We start from the raw sequence: 19,248 nt of genomic DNA on the forward strand, positions 1-19,248 counted from the left end.
CGCCCTCCTCCCCCCAGGCATGCCTCCCAGCCCTGGGACTGAAGCCACCCAATTCCTGCAGTGCCCATAGGAAGATGTTGCTTTTGGCACAGGCTAGGCCAGGAGGGTAGGTGTACCCCTCACTCAGCACTCCTAAGTCCTCACCGGGCCAGTGAGAGCAAAGGCTCCAAGAAGCCTGGAAGGACTGGGGTTGGGGAAGCCCAGGCCCTGCCCACCCTGCTCTTCCCAATGTTGGGTCCTGGGGACACTCACCTCCAGTGCCTCTTTGGTAATGGGGTATTTCTCCAGGCTGGAGATGACTTCCAGCACCGCCACCATGTTCCGGATCTGCGAAACAAGAGCCACTTGTCAGACCTCTGCCCTTTTCCTTGTTCCAGCCCACTGTGGCCTCTCCCTCCCCAAGAGCCAGTGGAGTCAGCGACATCAAAGTTCTCACCCCATGCTTGCTCCTGAGGCCAAAAAGGTACCCAGTGCTCACCCTCCCGTCCGCCTCCTCTAGTGCATGGGGTGCAGCTGACCACGAGCCCGTCCATGGCCACGCCCACTTGCCCAAGTGGTTGTCACATGGCTGAAATCCACAACGCACATGAAGTTAAGATCTGCTCCTGCTCCGGGAGAGGTGTTCTACTCTACCATCTCATGGGGGGCAGTGTGCCGAAGGACTTATCAAATAAAACACAACAAACTTAAAAGATCAATAAAGGGGGGCGCCTGGGTGGCACAGCGGTTAAGCGTCTGCCTTCAGCTCAGGGCGTGATCCCAGCGTTATGGGATCGGGCCCCACATCAGGCTCCTCTGCTATGAGCCTGCTTCTTCCTCTCCCACTCTGCCTGTTTGTGTTCCCTCTCTCGCTGGCTGTCTCTATCTCTGTCGAAAAAATAAAAACCTTAAAAAAAAAAAAAAAGATCAATAAAGGCGTACCTCCTTTTGTTGTTCTTAGCTTTACCACACTTCACAGATACTGTGTTTCTTACAAATTGAAGGTCTGTGGCAGCCCTGCATTGAGCAAGTCTATTGGTGCCATTTTTCCAACAGCATTTGCTCACCTTGTGTCTGTCTCTGTGTCACATTATGGTAACTCTCATATTTCAGATTTTTTAAATTATATTTGTTGTGGTGATCTATGATTAGTGATTCTTGATATTACTATTGTGAATGTTTTGGGGTGCCACCAAGTGCACCCATGTAAGATGGCAAACTTCATTGATACTGTGTGTGTTCTGACTGCTCCACTGCCCGGCCATTTCCCTGTCTCTCTCCTCTCCTTGGGCCTCCCTGTTCCCTGAGACACAACAGTGTTGAAATTAGGCCAAATGATAACCCTACGAATGGCCTCTACGTGTTCAAGTGAAAGGAAGAATCACACATCTCTCACTTTAAATCAAAAGCTGGAAATGATTACACTTAGTGAGGAAGACATGCCCCAAACCAAGATAGGCTGAAAGCTACGCCTCTTGTGCCAAACACTTAGCCAAACTGTGAAGGCAAAGAAAGTTCTTGAAGAAAATGAAAGTGCTAGTCCAGTGAACAAACACTGGTGATAAAGTGAAACGACTTTATTGCTGATGTGGACTAAGTTTGAGTGGTCCGGACAGAAGATCAAACCACCACAACATTCCTTTAAGCCAAAGCTTAGTCCAGAGCCAGGCCCCGACTCTCTTCAATTCTGGGAAGGCTCAGAGGTGGAGAAGCAGCAGAAGGAAAGCGTGAAGCCAGCGGAGGTTGGCTCCTGAGGTTTAAGGAAAGAAGCCAACTTCACAACCTAGGAAGTGCAAGGTGAAGCAGAGCGTGCCGACATAGAAGCCACAGCAAGGGATCCAGAAGGTGGCGGTGAGGTGACTCAGGAAGGCGGCCACACTGCACCACAGAGTTTCAGTGCAGACCAAACAGCCTTCTCCTGGAAGAAGATGCCATCCAGGACTTTCACGGCGAGACAGAAGTCAGTGCCTGGCTTCAAAGGACAGGCTGACTCTCTTGTTGGGGTGAACGCCGTGGTGACTAAGTTGAATCCAATGCTCATTTACCATTTGGAAAATCCTAAGGCCCTTAAGAATTAGGCGAAATTGACTCTGCCTGTGCTCTAGAAACGGAACAGCAGAGCCTAATGACAGCACATCAGTTTACAACATGGTTGACAGACTATTTTAAGCTACTGTTGAGACTTACTGCTCAGGAAAAAAGATTCCTTTCAAAGTATTACTGCTCACTGACAATGCACATGGTCACCGAAGAGCTCTGATGGCGACAAGCAATGAGATTCATGTTGTTTCCATGCCTGCTGACACAGCATCCACTCTGCAGTCCGTGGACCAAGGAGTCATTTCAACTTTCAAGTGTTTTTTTTTTTTTTAAGANCACGCCCTGAGCCAAAGGCAGACGCTTAACCGCTGTGCCACCCAGGCGCCCCTCAACTTTCAAGTTTTATTCTTTAAGAAATACATTTTGTAAGGCTACAGCTGCATAGGTAGTGATTCCTCTGATGGATCTGGGGAAAGTCAGGTGAAAACCTTCTGGAAAAGGCTTACCATTCTAGATGCCATTAAGAACATCCGTGATTCATGGGAAGAGGTCAAAATATCAACATGAACAGGAGTTTGGAAGAAGTGGATTCCAACCCTCATGGATGACGTTGAGGGTTCAAGACTTCTGTGGAGGAAGTAATCACAGGTGTGATAGAAACAGCAAGAGAGTTGGAATCAGAACTGGCGCCTGAGGATGGGCCTGAACTGCTCCAATCTCAGGCTGAAACTTGAACGGATGAGAAGTTCCTTCTAATGGATGAGCAAGGAACATGGTTTCTTGAGCTGGAAACTACCTGGCGAAGATGCTGTGAGGATTGTTGAAATGACCACAAAGGGTTTAGAATATTACAGAAAATGAGCTGATAAAGCAGTGGCAGTGTTTGAGAAGATTGATTCCAATTTTGAAAGAAGTCCTACTGAGGGTCAAATGCTACCAAGCAGCATCGCATGCTACAGAAAAACTGTTTGCGAAAGGCAGAGCCAATCAATGCAGCAAACATCACTGTCATCTCATTTTAAGAAACTGCCCCAGCTGCCCCAGCCATCAGTGGCCACCACCCTGATCGGTCAGCAGCCAGCACCATGGAGGCAGGACGTTCCATCAGCAAAAGATTATGATTTGCTGAATAATGAGATGATGGTTAGAATTTTTTTAGTAATGAAGTTTTGGGGGGGGTTCTGTTTTTTTGTTTTAGAGACCAGGGGAGGGAGAGGGAGAAAGAGAGAATCCTGAGCAGGCTCCATGCACAGTGTGGAGCCCAACGCGGGACTTGATCTCACCATCCTGAGACCATGACCTGAGCCGAAATCAAGAGTCGGATGTTAGGGGCGCCTGGGTGGCACAGCGGTTAAGCGTCTGCCTTTGGCTCAGGGTATGATCCCGGCATTATGGGATCGAGCCCCACATCAGGCTCCTCCGCTGGGAGCCTGCTTCTTCCTCTCCCACTCCCCCTGCCTGTGTTCCCTCTCTCAATGGCTGTCTCTCTCTCTCTGTCAAATACATAAATAAAGTCTTTAAAAAAAAAAAAAAAAGACACAGGAGAGTATCTCTGCAACCTTGGGGTAGACAAAGATTTCTTAGGACCACCAAAGCAGTAACCGCCCAAGAAAAAATACTGACGAACTAGGCTTCGTTAAGATTAAGAACTTCTGCTTACTACCAAGAAGCAAACCTCAGCCCAGGAGCACGTGCTGACAAAGCATGCCCAGTGAAGGGCTCAGCTCCAGAAGAGATAAAGAGCTCCTGTGGGTCAACACCCCCCAGCAGCTGCAGGTTTCGGTGGTGAGACAGGGAAGCCCGCGCCCTGAGGAAGCCCCCCTCCCCCCAAGATCACACAGTGCGCATATCACACGCCCACACACACTAGAACTGAGTTATGCAGGCACTCGAAAGGGCACAAGGAAAGGTACATCTCCAGCCACTGCAGTGTTTCCCTGTATCTTTTCCAAAAATACACCCTGCATATAGAAAAGCTTTTGTATATACTTATCACGCATTAAAAAAGAAAAGAAAAACATGATTCTATGCCTTACTTTTTCTAACATCAGAAACACCCAAAATCATAGACCTCCTCCTTTTGCTCTTCCTTCCAGTTGGGGGGGGGTTCGGGGAGGGAGGGCCCCACTGGAGCAGTGCTGTGTCCCTCCTCTTCCACTTACTGTTACAAACAAGGCTGCAATCTCCACCTTTACTAGAGGCGATTCAGGGCTAACACAAGCTGCTAGAGGGGTTGTTGGCACCAAGGCCATGAAAGATTGTAATTAGCCGCCAGGGAGGCTGCTCCCATTCCATGCCCACTATAGGAGAGGAAGATGGGGAAGCCTGTTTCCCACATCCTTGCCAGCACTATGATGTACTGGTTTCCTTTGCTGCTAAAATGATCACACAGGATCACAACTGAGTGGCTTAAACACCATGCATGTATATATCATGTCAGGTTCTGGAGGGCAGGAGTGTAGGTTGGGTCCCTCTGGGCTGAGATTCAGGTATAGGCACGCCACCCTCCTTCTGGGAAGCTCTTGAGGGCTGTTTCCTATTCTTTCAGGTGTTGACAGAATTACTCCTCCTTGCTGTACCGAGGGCCCCCTTTACTTGCTGGCTGGCTGTCATCTGAAGGCCATTTCCAGCTTCTGGAGGTGCTATTCCCCAGCTCATGGCACCTCAGTTCACCTTCCAAGGCAGCAACAGGGCCGAGTCCTCACACTGCACCTCTCTGACCTGGCCAGGAAAGGGTCTCCACTTCTAATGATTTATTGAGGCTGGGCCCACCTGGATAATCCAGGTCTGCACCCTTAGTCACACGTGCATCGTCCTTCTGCCATGTAAAGTACCACATGCCCAGGTTTTCAGGACTAGGATGTAGACATCCTTGGGGCTGCGACTATGCTGGCCACGTATATTCCCACCTTATCTGCCTTATTTCCAGCTGAAGGCAGTTGTCACCTCCACCCACCATCCCAGGTTCTCTGTGTCTCCTCTGAGTGTAAATTGCAGTGACCACAGAGCACCAACAGTAGCCCCCACTCTGCCCGACAAAGCTCTCAGAAAGCTGCCACCCTGCCAGGGGGCCCAATCCACACCTTGCCAACAAAGGCCTCCCCTCAAAATGTTCTCATTCAGGGCTGTGCCGGAGAACACACACGCATCCAGACGGCACCAAAAACCTACTCCAAGCTGCAACAAAGGAAGGGGTCTGAGAGGAGACACACTCCATCCTTCACATACCTTTGACGTGCCAGGGAAGAGATTCGGCGCAGGAGGAGACCACGAAGCAAGGAGGCCAGTACCATAGGAACAGCGAGGCCACCCACTCCCTGTCCCCAGCCCTAGGATTCCAGCCCCGATGGGGTCCTGAGCTTGCCACATGGCCTGTCTCCATCCCAGTGACCTCACCCTGGTATATTTAGAGCCCTGGGTCCTCACACACTCCTGAACCACAGTCCCTGCAGAGCAAGCTCGGCAGTACAAACTGTCCTTGTCCTTGGGCAGACACTGTCCTACTGCCAGACAGGAGGGGGGAGGCAGAACACCTGGGCAACCCCGGAGGCTGGAAGCAAGCTAGCACCGTAGACCTCGAGCAGTGGGAGCTGCTCCTGGAAGCTGTGCAGGAGTGAGGTGGGCTGAGGTCTGCAGGCCCTACCGTCCTTGCTGAACAGCTCCCACACCTGAGTGCATGGGCAGAGTCTGGCTTGGAGCAGGCTCTCCAGCTCTCAGCCCTGTGGAAGATGCTATCTCTGCCTAACCTCTTTCTGCCCTGGCTGCCTGGAAATTCAGGACCATCCCGGGGGGCTCACTCCTCTGGCTCTGCCCTGCCCTGAAGTCATGATGGTGAGGGCACTGAGCACTGTGTGGGAAGCACCACCTGGGCATTCCAAGTGCAGTCAGTCCCTGAGGACCAGGAAGCAGACCCTGAGAAATGCTCCAAGGAGTCTGGCCCTGAGCCCTGACACTCACCACACCCGACAGGCAGAAGTCTGTGCAGCTCCAGGCCCGGCCCGGCCTCTGGCCTCAGACCCAGTAGGCAGTGTCGCCCCAGCCAGCCCGTGGCTCTGCCTGGATTGGGCACGCAAAGATGGAAGGCTCCTGAACCAGCCTTCCCAAAACATCCACCCACCCACACAGAAGCAGCTGGCCTCCCAGGATGAGATGTGGTCATCAGGAGGCTCCCAACCAGGTTCCAGGCCTGCAAAGCCCAGCACAGGGCCCTCAGGCCAGGGAGGTCAATGTCAAGTGGAAGACAGACCAGGCATGCATATGGAGAGGGCAGCACCTAAGTGGGGCCTCCAGGGTAGACAGCGGAGGTCCTAGCACCTAGGGAGATGGTGACATGGCACCAAAGCTCTGGAGAGGGGAGAGGACCAGAGTGAAGACAGTGCCATGAGCAAGGATGCCAGGAGGAAGAACAGACGGTGGGGAAGTTAGCTGGCTCCTACACAACCCTGCCTTTCAACTTTAGCCACTGCGGGAGCTAAGCTGCTGTCACGTGGCCAAGTGGCCAAGACCACTTGTCTTTGGCCTGTTCTGGGTCCCTCCTGGCACCTGTCTGTAGGAAAATATACTCGCTCACAATCACAGCACAGACACTGTTCCGTTCCTGTACAGGAAGAAGCCTCTGGGCACCTGCCCAGCACCGCCCCAAGGGGGTTTGAATACGTCTGCAGGCCAGAGTCCCAGGGCCATATACAAACCTGCTGCTGTCAGGAATAGCCTGGCGCACTGGTGGCCCTTTCCTCCTTTGGCTATCTCCTTTGGGATTTGTTCTCAAGAAGAACAAAAACAAGAACACCTCTCAAAACCAAAGGGCTTTCCCAAAAGGGACAGAATTCACAAATGAAGGATGCCTGACTGCCCAAAGTCTCTTATTTTCTCCTTAGGGCTCCTTCAACAGATGCGACTTAATTCATATATCATTAACAATTAACAAAGCCAAGTGTCATTTCCCCTTTCCATCAATGAGGATTTCCCATGTGAACTGCTCACCATCTCAGCCCACTTATTCTCTCTTGGACTGCCCTCTTTATTGGAAGTAATTAATCACCTAGCCAAGGAGCCCACAGGGTGATGGTGTGCCCACGGCAGTTGGGCAAGGAAGGTGTCAGGAGAGGCGGAAGACCACTCTTGAAGTGCAGGGAGCAGGCAGGGCAAGAAGCCAGCAGGTGACTACTGGTGGAAGTGACTTCCTTAACTACCTCACTGAGTGGTTTTAGATCCTGGACTGGAGGCTCATGGGGCATAATCACGTACACTCCGTAAGACAGGAAAGTCAGTGTCACACAGGCAGCTCAACCAGCCAGTGTCTCCAGCATTGAATACACAGGCACCCCCTAAATAGGGCATCTCCCAGCTTTGGCATGGGGAGAGAGAATGCACATCCTTGTTCAAACCTACGGGACACCCCAGGGACACATGCTCCTCACCACCAACCTAGTGCCCAGGGCTTTTATGGGGTCTTCCCATGACATGAGAACCAAGAGCAGGCAAAAAGGAAGCAGAAAGGTCTTTGTTCCTGGGGAGACCCTCAGCTCATAAGTCACTGCTCCAGCCAGACTAGCTAGCGGTGTTTGGTGCACAGGAAGAAGGGGGGCTGGATGCACACACGTGACAGCACAAAAGAGGGGATGGCACCCCATAGAAGCAGCCTGAGCACAATTCTGGACCACATAGCACAGAACGCTACCACACTGCTCGCACGCAAGGCTGGTGACATCCCCGTCTCCTCACTCCGCCAGGCCAAGCAGGGGCAACAAAGAGCCCGTGCAGCGCTCCAAGGCACGCTGCATTCCGTGTGAGCCGCTAAAGGTGCACCGCTCACCCCCCAGCTTTTAATGACACGTTTCGGAGTATTTACTGGAGAAACGATGCTTGGGTGTGGGTGGCAGAAGGGGGATAGATGAAACAATGCTGATCAGCTCCACACTGGTTTCTACTGAAGCCGGGGCATGGTTACATTATTCGCTCTACTTTTGTGTCTGAAATTGGTCACAAATCTAAAAGGCTACAAAATGCACCCGTTTCCTCACATATGGATGGGACATCTCTGTGACTGGAGGTGAAAGGAGATGGCAGTTGGCAGCTGCGTGGAGGTGAAGTGAGCAAATCCCCTTTTTCCAATTCCACACAGTGACTTCTCCCTGTACCATCTGGTACCTGCGTGGGGAGGGAGGCTGAGGGCTGGTGGGACACTGACTCCCTCCACAGTGAGTCTGTCTCTGGCCCCCTCAACCTCTGATTCAAACTAGAGGGCATGTTCTATCTGGTGCAACCTCTGGAGCTTCCCACCAAGGCCCCTGCAGGCCACTGCGTTGCTGCTCAACGACTCAGTGTAAAGACCGCCCACACCCCTGGTGGGGAAAGGGATCTGGGGTCTGCTCTCCGAAGTGGGTGTATGCCTCCTTGCAAAAAAGAGTCCACAGAGAGCTGGAACCCGGGCCAGGCCTGATTCCTCACGCTTCCAGACCTGCTCTTTGCCTCAAATAGGGAGGATGCCACAGGTCTAGCGGGGCACCCACCTAGACATAGGCCAAACAGCTTCCTGAGGGGCTCTCCAGAGAGCTGGCGATGGCTGCACCCACGGAGAGGGCAGGTTCTGTGGCTGGGTTCCCAGGGTGCTGAGGCCAGGGAGGGAGGAGTCGGCACTCCAGGCTTCTGACATGACAGCACGCCCCAAGCCACACCAAAGCCCTCACCCGTCTACAGAGGCTAGCATGTATATGTTCACACACGCATGAGGTCAGAAGCCAGGGGAAGGTCGGTCAGAGTCTGGGGGCATCTCACAGTGGGTCCCAGGTTGGGTCACCCCGTCCAGGGAGGGTGGAAACATGGTAAAGAGTAACAGTAACGCAGGAAGGGGACAGTCAGCCAACGCTGTGCTGTGGCAGAAAACCTGCCTACAACAGGGTACATGGAATCATCTTTAAAACCATACCACACTGGAAAAAATATTTTAACTGGCCCTCATCACATGTCTGAAAGTTGCTCTGTGAATCAGATCGCTGGTCTGATGCTGGATCTGTGTTCAGGGCTGGGGCCAGCGCAGTGGGGTACACCTGCCATTGACCAGCCTCCTCCTCCCCTATTTCAGGGGCGATGTAGGTAAACCCCAGGGCCTGAGTAATTACCGCCCTGTGGGGGATTTCCAACTCCACGTGAAACAAGGAACCGAGACACTGAGCTGCAGAGTCTGTGAGGCCTGTTGCTCACTGTTCTTTCCTGCATACTTCAAGGGTTCCCGCCCTGCCCCAAATCCCCATTCTCTCAGGAATTAAGCTGGATGTGTGCAGCCACGGTGGCGAAGAGGAAACCCTGTGCTCCTTGAGGTCTGAGCACTGGTGGGGCCCACAGTCAGTTAAGGTGGGGCAGGCCCACCTCAGCCTGACTCTTACAGGACCACCACTTGTGGGGTTCCTCCAGGAGCTAAGCTCTCTAACTTTTCATCCTTGCAAGCCCACTTTTACAGATAAGGAAACTGAGGGTCTGGGAAGGTAATAGAGATCCAGGGCTCACCACAGAGCTAGAAGGTGGCAGAGTATGGTCTTATACTAGCCTGGCACAGGCACTGCCTATCACATACAGCCCAACTGGTGCTTTACTAGGTGGGGTGAGGGAGGGCACCCAGATGCCACCAGGCTGGTTGGCATCCTGCCCACACACTCACCCTGACCTGCCACAGCAGGTAAGTGCACAGGTTACAGAGCTTCTTGAAGCCACATAGGGCCAGTGGCTTTGTGCCTAGCAGATCTCTGGGCCGCCTCTCCCTTCCCTCCAGGGCAGCCTAGAGCCAGGGACACTCACATACCTACCCACCCCAACAGGGGCTTCAGCCCACCCAGTGCTCTCCCTACAAAGCAGGCCACGTGGTAAACAGCAGCAACACGGGAGCCCGTTCCTCACGCGGCCCCCGCAATGGCGCACACCACACATCTTCCTGCCTCTGATGAACTGCACACATGTTCCCAGGTCAGGGCCATTCTTTCTGTGGCTCAAACTGCCTCTTCAAGAGACGGCAGCACCTGCATCCCTCAAAGATCCTGGCTGAGCCCAGCCCGCGTCCCACCCCATCTCCCTGAGTAAGGAAAAGTCATCAGTGCGGCTTGATCCTCTCTCTTGGCTCTTGAAGGTGCAGCCTCCTGGCCCTGCTCTGCCCTGCCTGGTTCCACAGCCAGGCAGGAGCGAGAGCAACTGCCCTCAGGTTGCCAGCACTCGGCCTGGCCAAGGTGCCTTCCGCTGCCAGCACCCGAGTGGGAGCCTCACACCTACGGGGTGAAATCGCTCTCATTCACAGCTTCTTAGAGGAAGAACGACACAGCTGGCGGGGAGGAGGCGCAGCAGTGCCGTGTCCCAGCTGCAGCGGCCAAGCTCACCACTTGCAAAAGCACAAAAGCACTTCCTCATCAGAGGGGCCCATATGCTCCCCAGGAACATCCACAGCTGGAGCATGGCCACTGCCTGCATGGCCCCGACTGTCACATTCACAGCCCACAGCTCTGTGGTCAGCCAGAGCATGTAATTGCAGCTGCAACTCAGGGGAGCTGCCCAGGGGACGGAAACCCCAGCCTGAGCCCAGGGAGCAGGCAGAGCAGTGCCTACATCCCACGAGCGGCACAGTGCAAGAAGGGGAAGCTCAAGGCAGTGGCTGGAGCTCCCCATCAGCACGCAAACAGAGCAGCACCTGCCATCCTGGCTGCCATCCTTCTTCACTAAGAGGCTAGCAGATGGGGAGGGGGACATGGGGGAGGGAAGGAGAGGTAGCACTCTCCCTACAGCCCCAGCCCCCAAACTGTCCCTCTTTCCCTCCTACTTTTTATCTCAGCAGCTCCTTCCCAACAAAACTATGTACTTAAACTTTTCTGACCTCTGAATCAGGTCAACAGGACACACTCAATTCTCATTATAATCCAGCCTCATCTGAGAGCACAAGAGCTCTCAATATGTCATCTGTGAGCTGGTTCATTCCTGCATTGATACAACTGGAAAGTCAGAAAGCCAAGCAGAGCATTTTTTTTCTGCCACCCATGCTCACAGAAGGGTCTGGCTAGCAGAGAATCTGATGACAGCACTTGTGGTCGGGTCAGGGTTTCCCCCTCCCATCCTCACACTTGGGAAGAACAGCCAGTAAGAATACCGGCTGCGCAAGACAGAAGGGCCCAACACCCACGGGAGGGGCACACACAATGCTCGACCCACATGCATGCAGAATATAGGCAATCCAAAGTGAGAACCGGCCAGCATTTTAGGAACTGATCGGGGCCGACCTCTGAGAGACTGTGAAGTAAAACCCAGAGGTGACAACAGTGCACTCCTGTGCCAAGTGAAACAGCCGGTGGTGGGGCTAGACAGAGAAGGGCCAGGCAGTGGAGCTGTACAAAGATACAGTGGGGCCGAACTGGGCCTCTAATGCTGTCCAGCTTGGACTTAAGCAAGACCAGCCCAGCTCCTCCTCCGTGAGCAGGGAAGCCCAGGTGGAATGTTGGGAAAACCACAGATCATCTCTGTAGATCCTGAATGGAGTGCTAACCACTGTCTTGAGGGACTCTGCCCGTGGGGGCCAGGTCAGGTGGGCCCTGCAAGTTCACCAACAGCCTGCTCTGTGGTCTCTGAGACCCCCTGAGGCAGTGCAGTGCCCAGCACGGAGCCAGGCTACAAGTCCACCAACCTGGGCTGCTGTAAGATCCTGGGAGCCAAGGATATTTCAGAATTCCCCTCGACAAGTCACCAAATCCTTTCTGAACACCTACTACAGGCCTGGAGTACGCAAGAAGGCATGTATGGCCCAGTCCTGAAGGATGGGTGGAGATGGCCAGAGACAAGGGCAGACACTATAGGGGGAACACCACAATGAGGCTCAGCTGAGCTGCCAGGAGCCCTGGTACAAGGAGCGCGGAACCATGGCAACATCCAGCAAGCTCTTTTAGAAGAGGATTACAGGGTAGGGAATCAAAGACACACCCCTTCTCAGAGGGACTCAAGCCCGGAACTGGCCCCACAACCTGAGGCTGCCATGCCACACAGGGTAAAAGTGACCACAGCACATACAAAGTCCAGGATGCCCCTGCTAAGCAGTAAGAGTGTATTACTGACATGTAAATAACATGCAGGGTCTGGTAGCCCTCACTTTCCTGAGCACTCCCACGGGGTCACCATGTCCCTTCTGAGCTGGGTGGACACGAAAAAAGCAACGGGAACTGCCAGAACCTGGGTGGGGGCCACACTGGTTAAGTAATTTGCCAAGTCTCAGGGTTAAGTATCAAGGAGCTCTTGTCTCCTTTTAAATAGGAACCTGACAGCTCTGCAAACTCATCAGGCCCTAAACATAATTAAAGGTGGGTGTGTCTGTCCTAAACGGGGTGGTGGCCATCCGCTAGGCCATGAACTCCATATTGAGTGCTCCAGGGCATAAAGCACCAGAGAAGACTATGCACCAGAGGTCAGTGGATGGCTCTGAGCCCACCCACCCACCCAATCCACTCAGCTGTTCCCTCGGCCACTAAGTGGGAGGATGACAGAGCTTCCTACAGGCTCCTGCAAGGGAAACAAGAGACACACATGGACACCCAGGATGCTGCCTGGCACACAGAAGTGCCCAGAAAGGAGTCACCTCCTACACTTGGTAGGGATATCAGGCCCAAGGCCGCTCCTCCCCCCACCTGCTAGCCTGCAACTCAAGGGCTCTGTGTGGAGCTGGCGGAACCACAGTGGGCACAGGGACTTTGTCAGTGGGCATTCCTATAATAGGGGCCACCTTGGAGAGAACCAAGGAAACGGTCATGAAAAAGGAAGGAGAGTCTGTACATTCTGTGTCAAACGTTGTGTAAGGATGGACGCTCATACCCCACGACCCAACAATTTCACTCTGAGGCACATAACCAACAGACACATGAACACCCATGCATGGAGAACATATTCAGAACAGCCCCAACTAAAAACCACCTGAATGGCCATCACCAGCATCGTGGGTGACTAAATCATGGTCTATCCTTTCAGCATGGAATGAACACAACATGAGATAAACCTCAAAACAGTGTCCGGCGAAAAAGCCAGGCACTAAAAAATACATTCTGTATTGGATTGAAAGCTCACAAGCAGGCAAGACTTCTCAGTGGTGACTGAAGTCAGGGAAACTGGGGGTGGCAAGTTGCTAGGAGAGGGAGCAAGAGTGGCTTCTGGGGAAACGCTCTATTCCTTGCCCTGGGTGGGGGGTTACTCAGGCGTGTTCATAAGCATTCAATAAACTGTAAAGCTCACAACTTGTGCACTTTTCTGGGTGAGGCCATCCCATCCTGGAAACAGATGTCAGAGCTGCTGGGGTTGAAGAGGAGGAGACACTGGTGAGTCACTGTGGCTACCACACAGTGGCATAGACCCACCCTCTGAGGGTCCCACAGAGAGGGCTGCACAAGTTCAGGCTACCTCTGAGACATGCAGCATGCCCTATACTTCAAAGTTCACAGGGAAGCAGGTCCACACACTCCTGCCCTGAGCAGGGGGGTCAGGTCTGGGGAGGACAAGGGTGCTCTGCAGGTTCCAAGGAAGATGCACTCAACAGCTCAGTGTCCTCAAGAAGAAGTAAGCTCTAAACTTACTGGAGAGGCAGGCAGACAGCACCCACTCCCTGGGCACTACTGGCCAGCATTGTGCTGGGCATCTCTTATGATACCACAGTCTCTTCTGAGACCACAGACCCCAAAGCAGGTATCATGCTGTTTCCCCAGCATGGAAGCCAAGGCACCCATTAAACATCTGGCCACAGGTTCATTACTGACCTAAGCTACTAATCTTGTGCAGTCAGCCCATGCCAGACTCCATGCAATAGGCCATTAACAAGTCATCCTGGTGACCTGGGCAGAAACAGACAGCTGGCTTGAAGGAGAGCAATGAGCGATTAGGATAAGGAAAGTCTTCAAGCCTAACACAGGAAAGAAGATATCAAAGCAAAGGAGACTAGAAATTAAAGTGGGGGAGGCAGATAATATTTGAAAATCAATGTAATTTGTCCTATTACAAGGGCTGAAAATGAAAAAGCCTTACGATTATTCTAAAAGGTAGGGGAAAAAACATTTGACAGAACTGGGCATTTCTTCATGATAAAAACTTTCAGCAAACTAGGAAAACAAGAGAACCTACTAGGCCTGATAAGTGCTTCAACAACACCCACAGCTGACATCATACTTGATGGTGAATGGCTCCATGTTTCCCCCTCACAGGTGCAAGACAAGGACAGGCGCTCACCACTTCTATTCAGTCTTGTCGGGAGGTTCCAGCCAATGTCATAAGGCAAGAAAAAGAGGGGGGGGGACATCCAAATCGGAAAGAAGACTGTATTCACAAATAACAGAATTGTCCATGTGAAAAATCTTATAACACCTATAAAAAAACTACCAAAATAAATGAGTTTAGCAAGGTGGCAGGATACAAGTTCAATAGGGAATTTGGCTATATTTCTTTTTTTTTTTTTTGAAGATTTTATTTATTTATTTGACCGAGAAAGAGGCAGCAAGAGAGGGAACACAAGCAGGGGGAGCGTGAGAGGGAAAAACAGGCTTCCCGCCGAGCAGGGAGCCGAATGCGGGGCTCAATCCCAGAACGCTGGGATCATGACCTGAGCCAAAGGCAGACGCTTAATAACTGAGCCACCCAGGTGCCCCTGGCTATATATATATATATATATATATATACAGGCAACAAACATTCAGGAAATGAAAATTAAAAAAACCAATTCCATTTATAATAGCAATTAAAAATATTAAGTACTTAGGGATACATTTGACAAAAGACATGAAAGAGGGGCACTTTCTTGTGGGTGGCTCAGCCGGTAAGCGTCTGCCTTCAGCTCAGGTCATGATCCCAGGGTCCTGGGATCAAGCCCCGCATCAGGCTCCCTGATCGGCGGGAAGCCTGCTTCTCCTTCTCACACTCCCCTTGCTTGTGTTCCCTCTCTCGCTGTCTCTGTCAAATAAATAAATAAAATCTTTTTTAAAAAAAGAAAAAGACATGAAAGAGTTCAACACTGAAATGTGCAACACTGAAAAGTGCAAAACATGCCTGAGAAAAATTAAAAGAAGCATCAATTAATGGAGAAATATACTAGATAAATGGATTGGAAGAGTCAATAGTGTTAAGTTTCTCCCCTAAACTGATCTATATAGCTTCAATGCAATCCCAATGAAAATTCCAGCAGGATCTCTGCGAGAAATTGGCAAGTTGGTTCTAAAATGTATATGGAATCATACAGAGGTCCTAGAGTAGCCAACAAACTTGGAAAAAAAGAAAACCAGAAGATTATAATCAAGACAATCTGGTACTTGAGTAAAGACAGACAAACAGATCAATGGAATAGAACAGAGTCCATTAACAGACCCACACATGCATGGTCAACTGTTTCTTAACAAAGGTGTTAAGGAAATTCAATGGGGGATGAATAATCTTTCAACAAATAGTGCTAGAATAATTGGATAGCCATATGGAAACAGCAACAACAAACAAAATCCTTGACCTCTGCCTCACAAGATACACAAATATTAACACCAAATGGATTACAAACCTAAATGTAAGAGTTAATTGAAACTATAGACCATCTAGAAGAAAACATAGGAGGAAAACCTTAGTGACCCTGGGTTTGGGAAAGACTAAAAATATGCCAGAAAAAGCAAAAAGTTTAGAGAAAACACAAACTGGATTTCATCAAAATTGAAAATCTTTCCTCTTTAAAACGTAACACTTATGAAAAAAAAGAAGGCAAGCCACACACAGAAAATATACATGAATCACATAACTAAGAATGGACTTGCATCTAGAATACATTAAAAAACTCTTTCAACTCAATGATTAGGCGAAGAACCCAAGGGGAAAAAATGGGGAAAATGGTTTGAAAGGATATTCAAATCTTTCATCAAAGAAGAGAGATGCACAGCATTATTAGTCATTAGGAAAATGCTTAAAACCACCATGAAATATCACTACATACCTATTAGAATGGCTAAAATTCAAAAGACTGACCATACCAATTGCTGGCCAAGATGTGGAGCAACTGGAATTCTCATACACTGCTGGTGGGAGTATAACACAGTATAACCACCTTGGAAGACATTCTGGCAGATTCTTAACCTGAAAGTCCATCAACACATGGGTCAATAAATGAATCATAGTATATCCACGAAATGAACTAATACTCAACAAGAAAGAAGAATGAACTATTGATAAACACAACATGCATGAATCTGAAAATAAATATGCTGAATGAAAGAAGAGCCCAGACCAAAATAAAACAAGAAACAGTACATAACGCATGATTTCACAAAATTCTAGAAAAGGCAAGCAAATTCTACAGTGACAGAAAGCAGATCAGCAGTTGCCTGGGGATTGGGGTAGGCCTGGAGGGAAGATTACAGAGGGGCAAAAAGAAACTTCTGAGAATGATGGATATGTTTATTACCCTGTGGTGATGGGCTTTGCAGATGGATATAGGTCAAAATATATCACACTGCATACTTTCAGAGTGCACAGTTTACTGTATGTCAATTATACTTCAATAAAGCTCTAAATAACTGTGGAGGCCAGTGATACATGCAACAAGGGCCCAGAAAAAAAAAAAAGTGGTAGTCAAACAGCAGGAACACTTCTTTGTTGCAGGGGAGGCACAGACCCCCACCTGGGCTCAGCCCTCCCCGAGGTTGGAGGATGAGACCGAAAGTTCCTTCTCCCCTCAGTAAAATGAAGAGGACCATCATGCCTGGGCATCCCAGGGGTATCATAAAGACTGAACAACAAATTCAATGTTGCATGTAATAGCTCCAGCAGGCACCAAACATCAGCTTTTCTTTCTGGGACATTCTATGCGTCCCCACAAACACCTGTGCATCCAATAGACCGCACATCCAAACTGAGCCTTGGAATAGGTGATCTGTGGCTTAGAGCCGGACCCCAGCCCTCTCAGGAAGACATGCTACAGCTGAAGCTGGGTAGCACTGTCTCACGGTTATGAAATAAAAGGCTCACTAGCCACCAAAGGCTGAACTTAAGGACATGTGCCCTCCTCAGCCTGCCCTGAGGGTTTTATCATACTTCTAACTGGAGACCCAAGAGAGGGAGCCAACTTCCTGTGCTCACATGAAAGAAAGGCCAGTGGCCACAAACAGCTACAGAAAATCTGAGGCAAACGACAGTCTCTTCTTCCCCCACACAGTGCCATGAGCAATAACCTACATCCACCCTCCTGACATGAAAATAGCCTCCATGCGTCTGACAGCTTCCTTTCCCTCCTAGCTCTGCATGTTTTTTCCAATCAGACTTAAGCTCCTGTGACTGAATTTGTCTGAAACTCTGATTTTTCCCTCCAGACAGCTGAGCTAGACCCCTACTACTCTCAAGTGTGACCTGGGGCTCAGTAGCACCAGTGTCACCCAGAGCTGCTTGGATGGGTACAATCTTGGGTCCAATCCCAGACCTCCCAGATCAGAGATGCATTTGAACAAGCCCTTGAGAAGATTCACACACAGAGAGATGGTGGACAGAACCACCCTTCCTAAGGTAGAAGGTTCTGCTTGGCACCTCGTGCTCAGCCCATTCAGATACTCCCCAGCAGTAATGCCACCAACACCACCTGCATCGTGCTTTCCAGAGCACAGGGCTCCTCCAATTCTGATGCCAACCCTAAATCTGGACAAGGATGTGATGTGCCCAAGTTCACACATCTACAGGCCAGACAGATCACTGGACTGCCCCACCAACGGTGCCCTAGAGAATCCACAGAGCACACTGGGCCCAGCTGTGGGACCCTGCCCATCCCATGCCAACCCCAGAGACGGCTCTGCCTAGAGGTGGTATGACAGGGTCCAGGTGAACCACCACAGAACAGAAGGACAGTGACTGGCCAGGCTGAGGGGCAGAGGAGGATGTGCCGCCATCGGCCAGCAGTGGTGCCGCTCATGGCATGTGGCAAATGTAGGCTTCGGGGCCCACAGAGCCCTGTGCACAGGCAGTCCCCCTCAGCGAACATTAGCAAATCATTCCACACATGTGCCTTCCAAACAGGAGCCCAAGACCAGCAAACCTGACCCACTAGCCCCACAGGACATATGGAACCTGTCACCACCAGCTCCACAACCTACGGCAGCCCCCACCATCCCCCAAGGGCTGCCAGGGCCCAGGCCTCATCCACTCCCAGAGCTCCTGTCCCCAAAGGCACCTCCCCTCTTCCAAACCACAAAGCCAGGGTTTCTGAAATAATTCTGCTTCAGCTCTAATGAGGACCAAGTAGCTTCTGTGGGCTGGGCTGATGACCAATTACAACATGGGTGACATCTTCTAAGGGGGAGACGACACTTTCCAGGTTCCAGTCAACTGCCTTCCATACCGCTGCCTTGGAGGAACACACCTGCTTCAAAGGTTAGCAGCTGTGAGAACATCACCAAACCCTCAGTCCTGAAAACACAAGTCAACTAAAAAACTCACAGACACCTCACACTCACAGCTGCACCCCTCACAGGACTCGACCAGTCAGCACGCGCAGGGCTGGTGCTGCCTCTGCCGCAGACTCCTACCCGTCCAAACTCCACCTACTGCCTGGCCCCCTGACCTGCAAGGGGAAAAAGCACACGTCCCCAGAGAGGAAGGGACTCAACAACCCTTGGCAACACCTCACCCATCAAGATCCTGGTGCCAAGGACCCTACCTGGAAGGGCGCCCCTCTCCCACCTGTGCGGAAAGTAAAGCCAAGCCACCATGTTAGCCCTGGCCAGGAGCTCTGACAAGCTCACCCTTTCCTGGGAGGGTGGCTGGGCGGGGGAGAGCGAGCTCTGCGAGCAGCCCACATGCTTCCTCTGTCTTTCCTTAGCCTTCACCCCTCACAACATTCCAGCTTGCTGTTCACTGTCTTACTTGTTGTCCGAAGGTGCCCCCCCACCTGCAGGAAGGCTCCACAAGAGCAGGGGCTTATTCACTGTCACCTCCTCAGTGCTTAGAACAGTGCCTGGCACAGAGCAGGGACTGGAAAAGCGAGTGAATGAATGAACGAACAAAGGGATAGATGAATAAGGTCCCATTTTACTATCCTCGGTTGAGAGGCACCATGTTTACTCCAATATTCAAATATCTCAAAGTTCTCCCTCTGTGGCAAGTCGGAATCTGCTGCCACCAACTTGGTGTCCAGAAAACAAATATGCCCTGTCCCATCTCTAGCTGTCACCTGCACTGGTCACCTACCTCCCGAAGGTCTTGGGAACAGGGAGGTGA

At 51.1% G+C, this 19,248-nt stretch overlaps 1 protein-coding gene across 4 annotated transcripts in view; it reads right to left on the reverse strand.

Moving 5' to 3' along the window:
• MED26 (mediator complex subunit 26) overlaps window positions 1-19,248 on the reverse strand; it is a 58,823-nt gene that overhangs the window by 3,116 nt on the left and 36,459 nt on the right. For 3 of the 4 annotated variants that reach the window (XM_034657992.1, XM_011221868.3, XM_034657991.1), the window contains one exon: window positions 253-327. In XM_034657992.1, the coding sequence (XP_034513883.1) occupies window positions 253-327 (75 nt within the window). Of the gene's footprint in view, window positions 1-252; window positions 328-5,247; window positions 12,450-19,248 lie in introns of those variants that run through there. The other variant, XM_034657990.1, reaches the window with a different exon arrangement.

Source organism: Ailuropoda melanoleuca, chromosome 4 (assembly GCF_002007445.2).
Source record: "Ailuropoda melanoleuca isolate Jingjing chromosome 4, ASM200744v2, whole genome shotgun sequence".
NCBI lineage: Eukaryota > Metazoa > Chordata > Mammalia > Carnivora > Ursidae > Ailuropoda > Ailuropoda melanoleuca.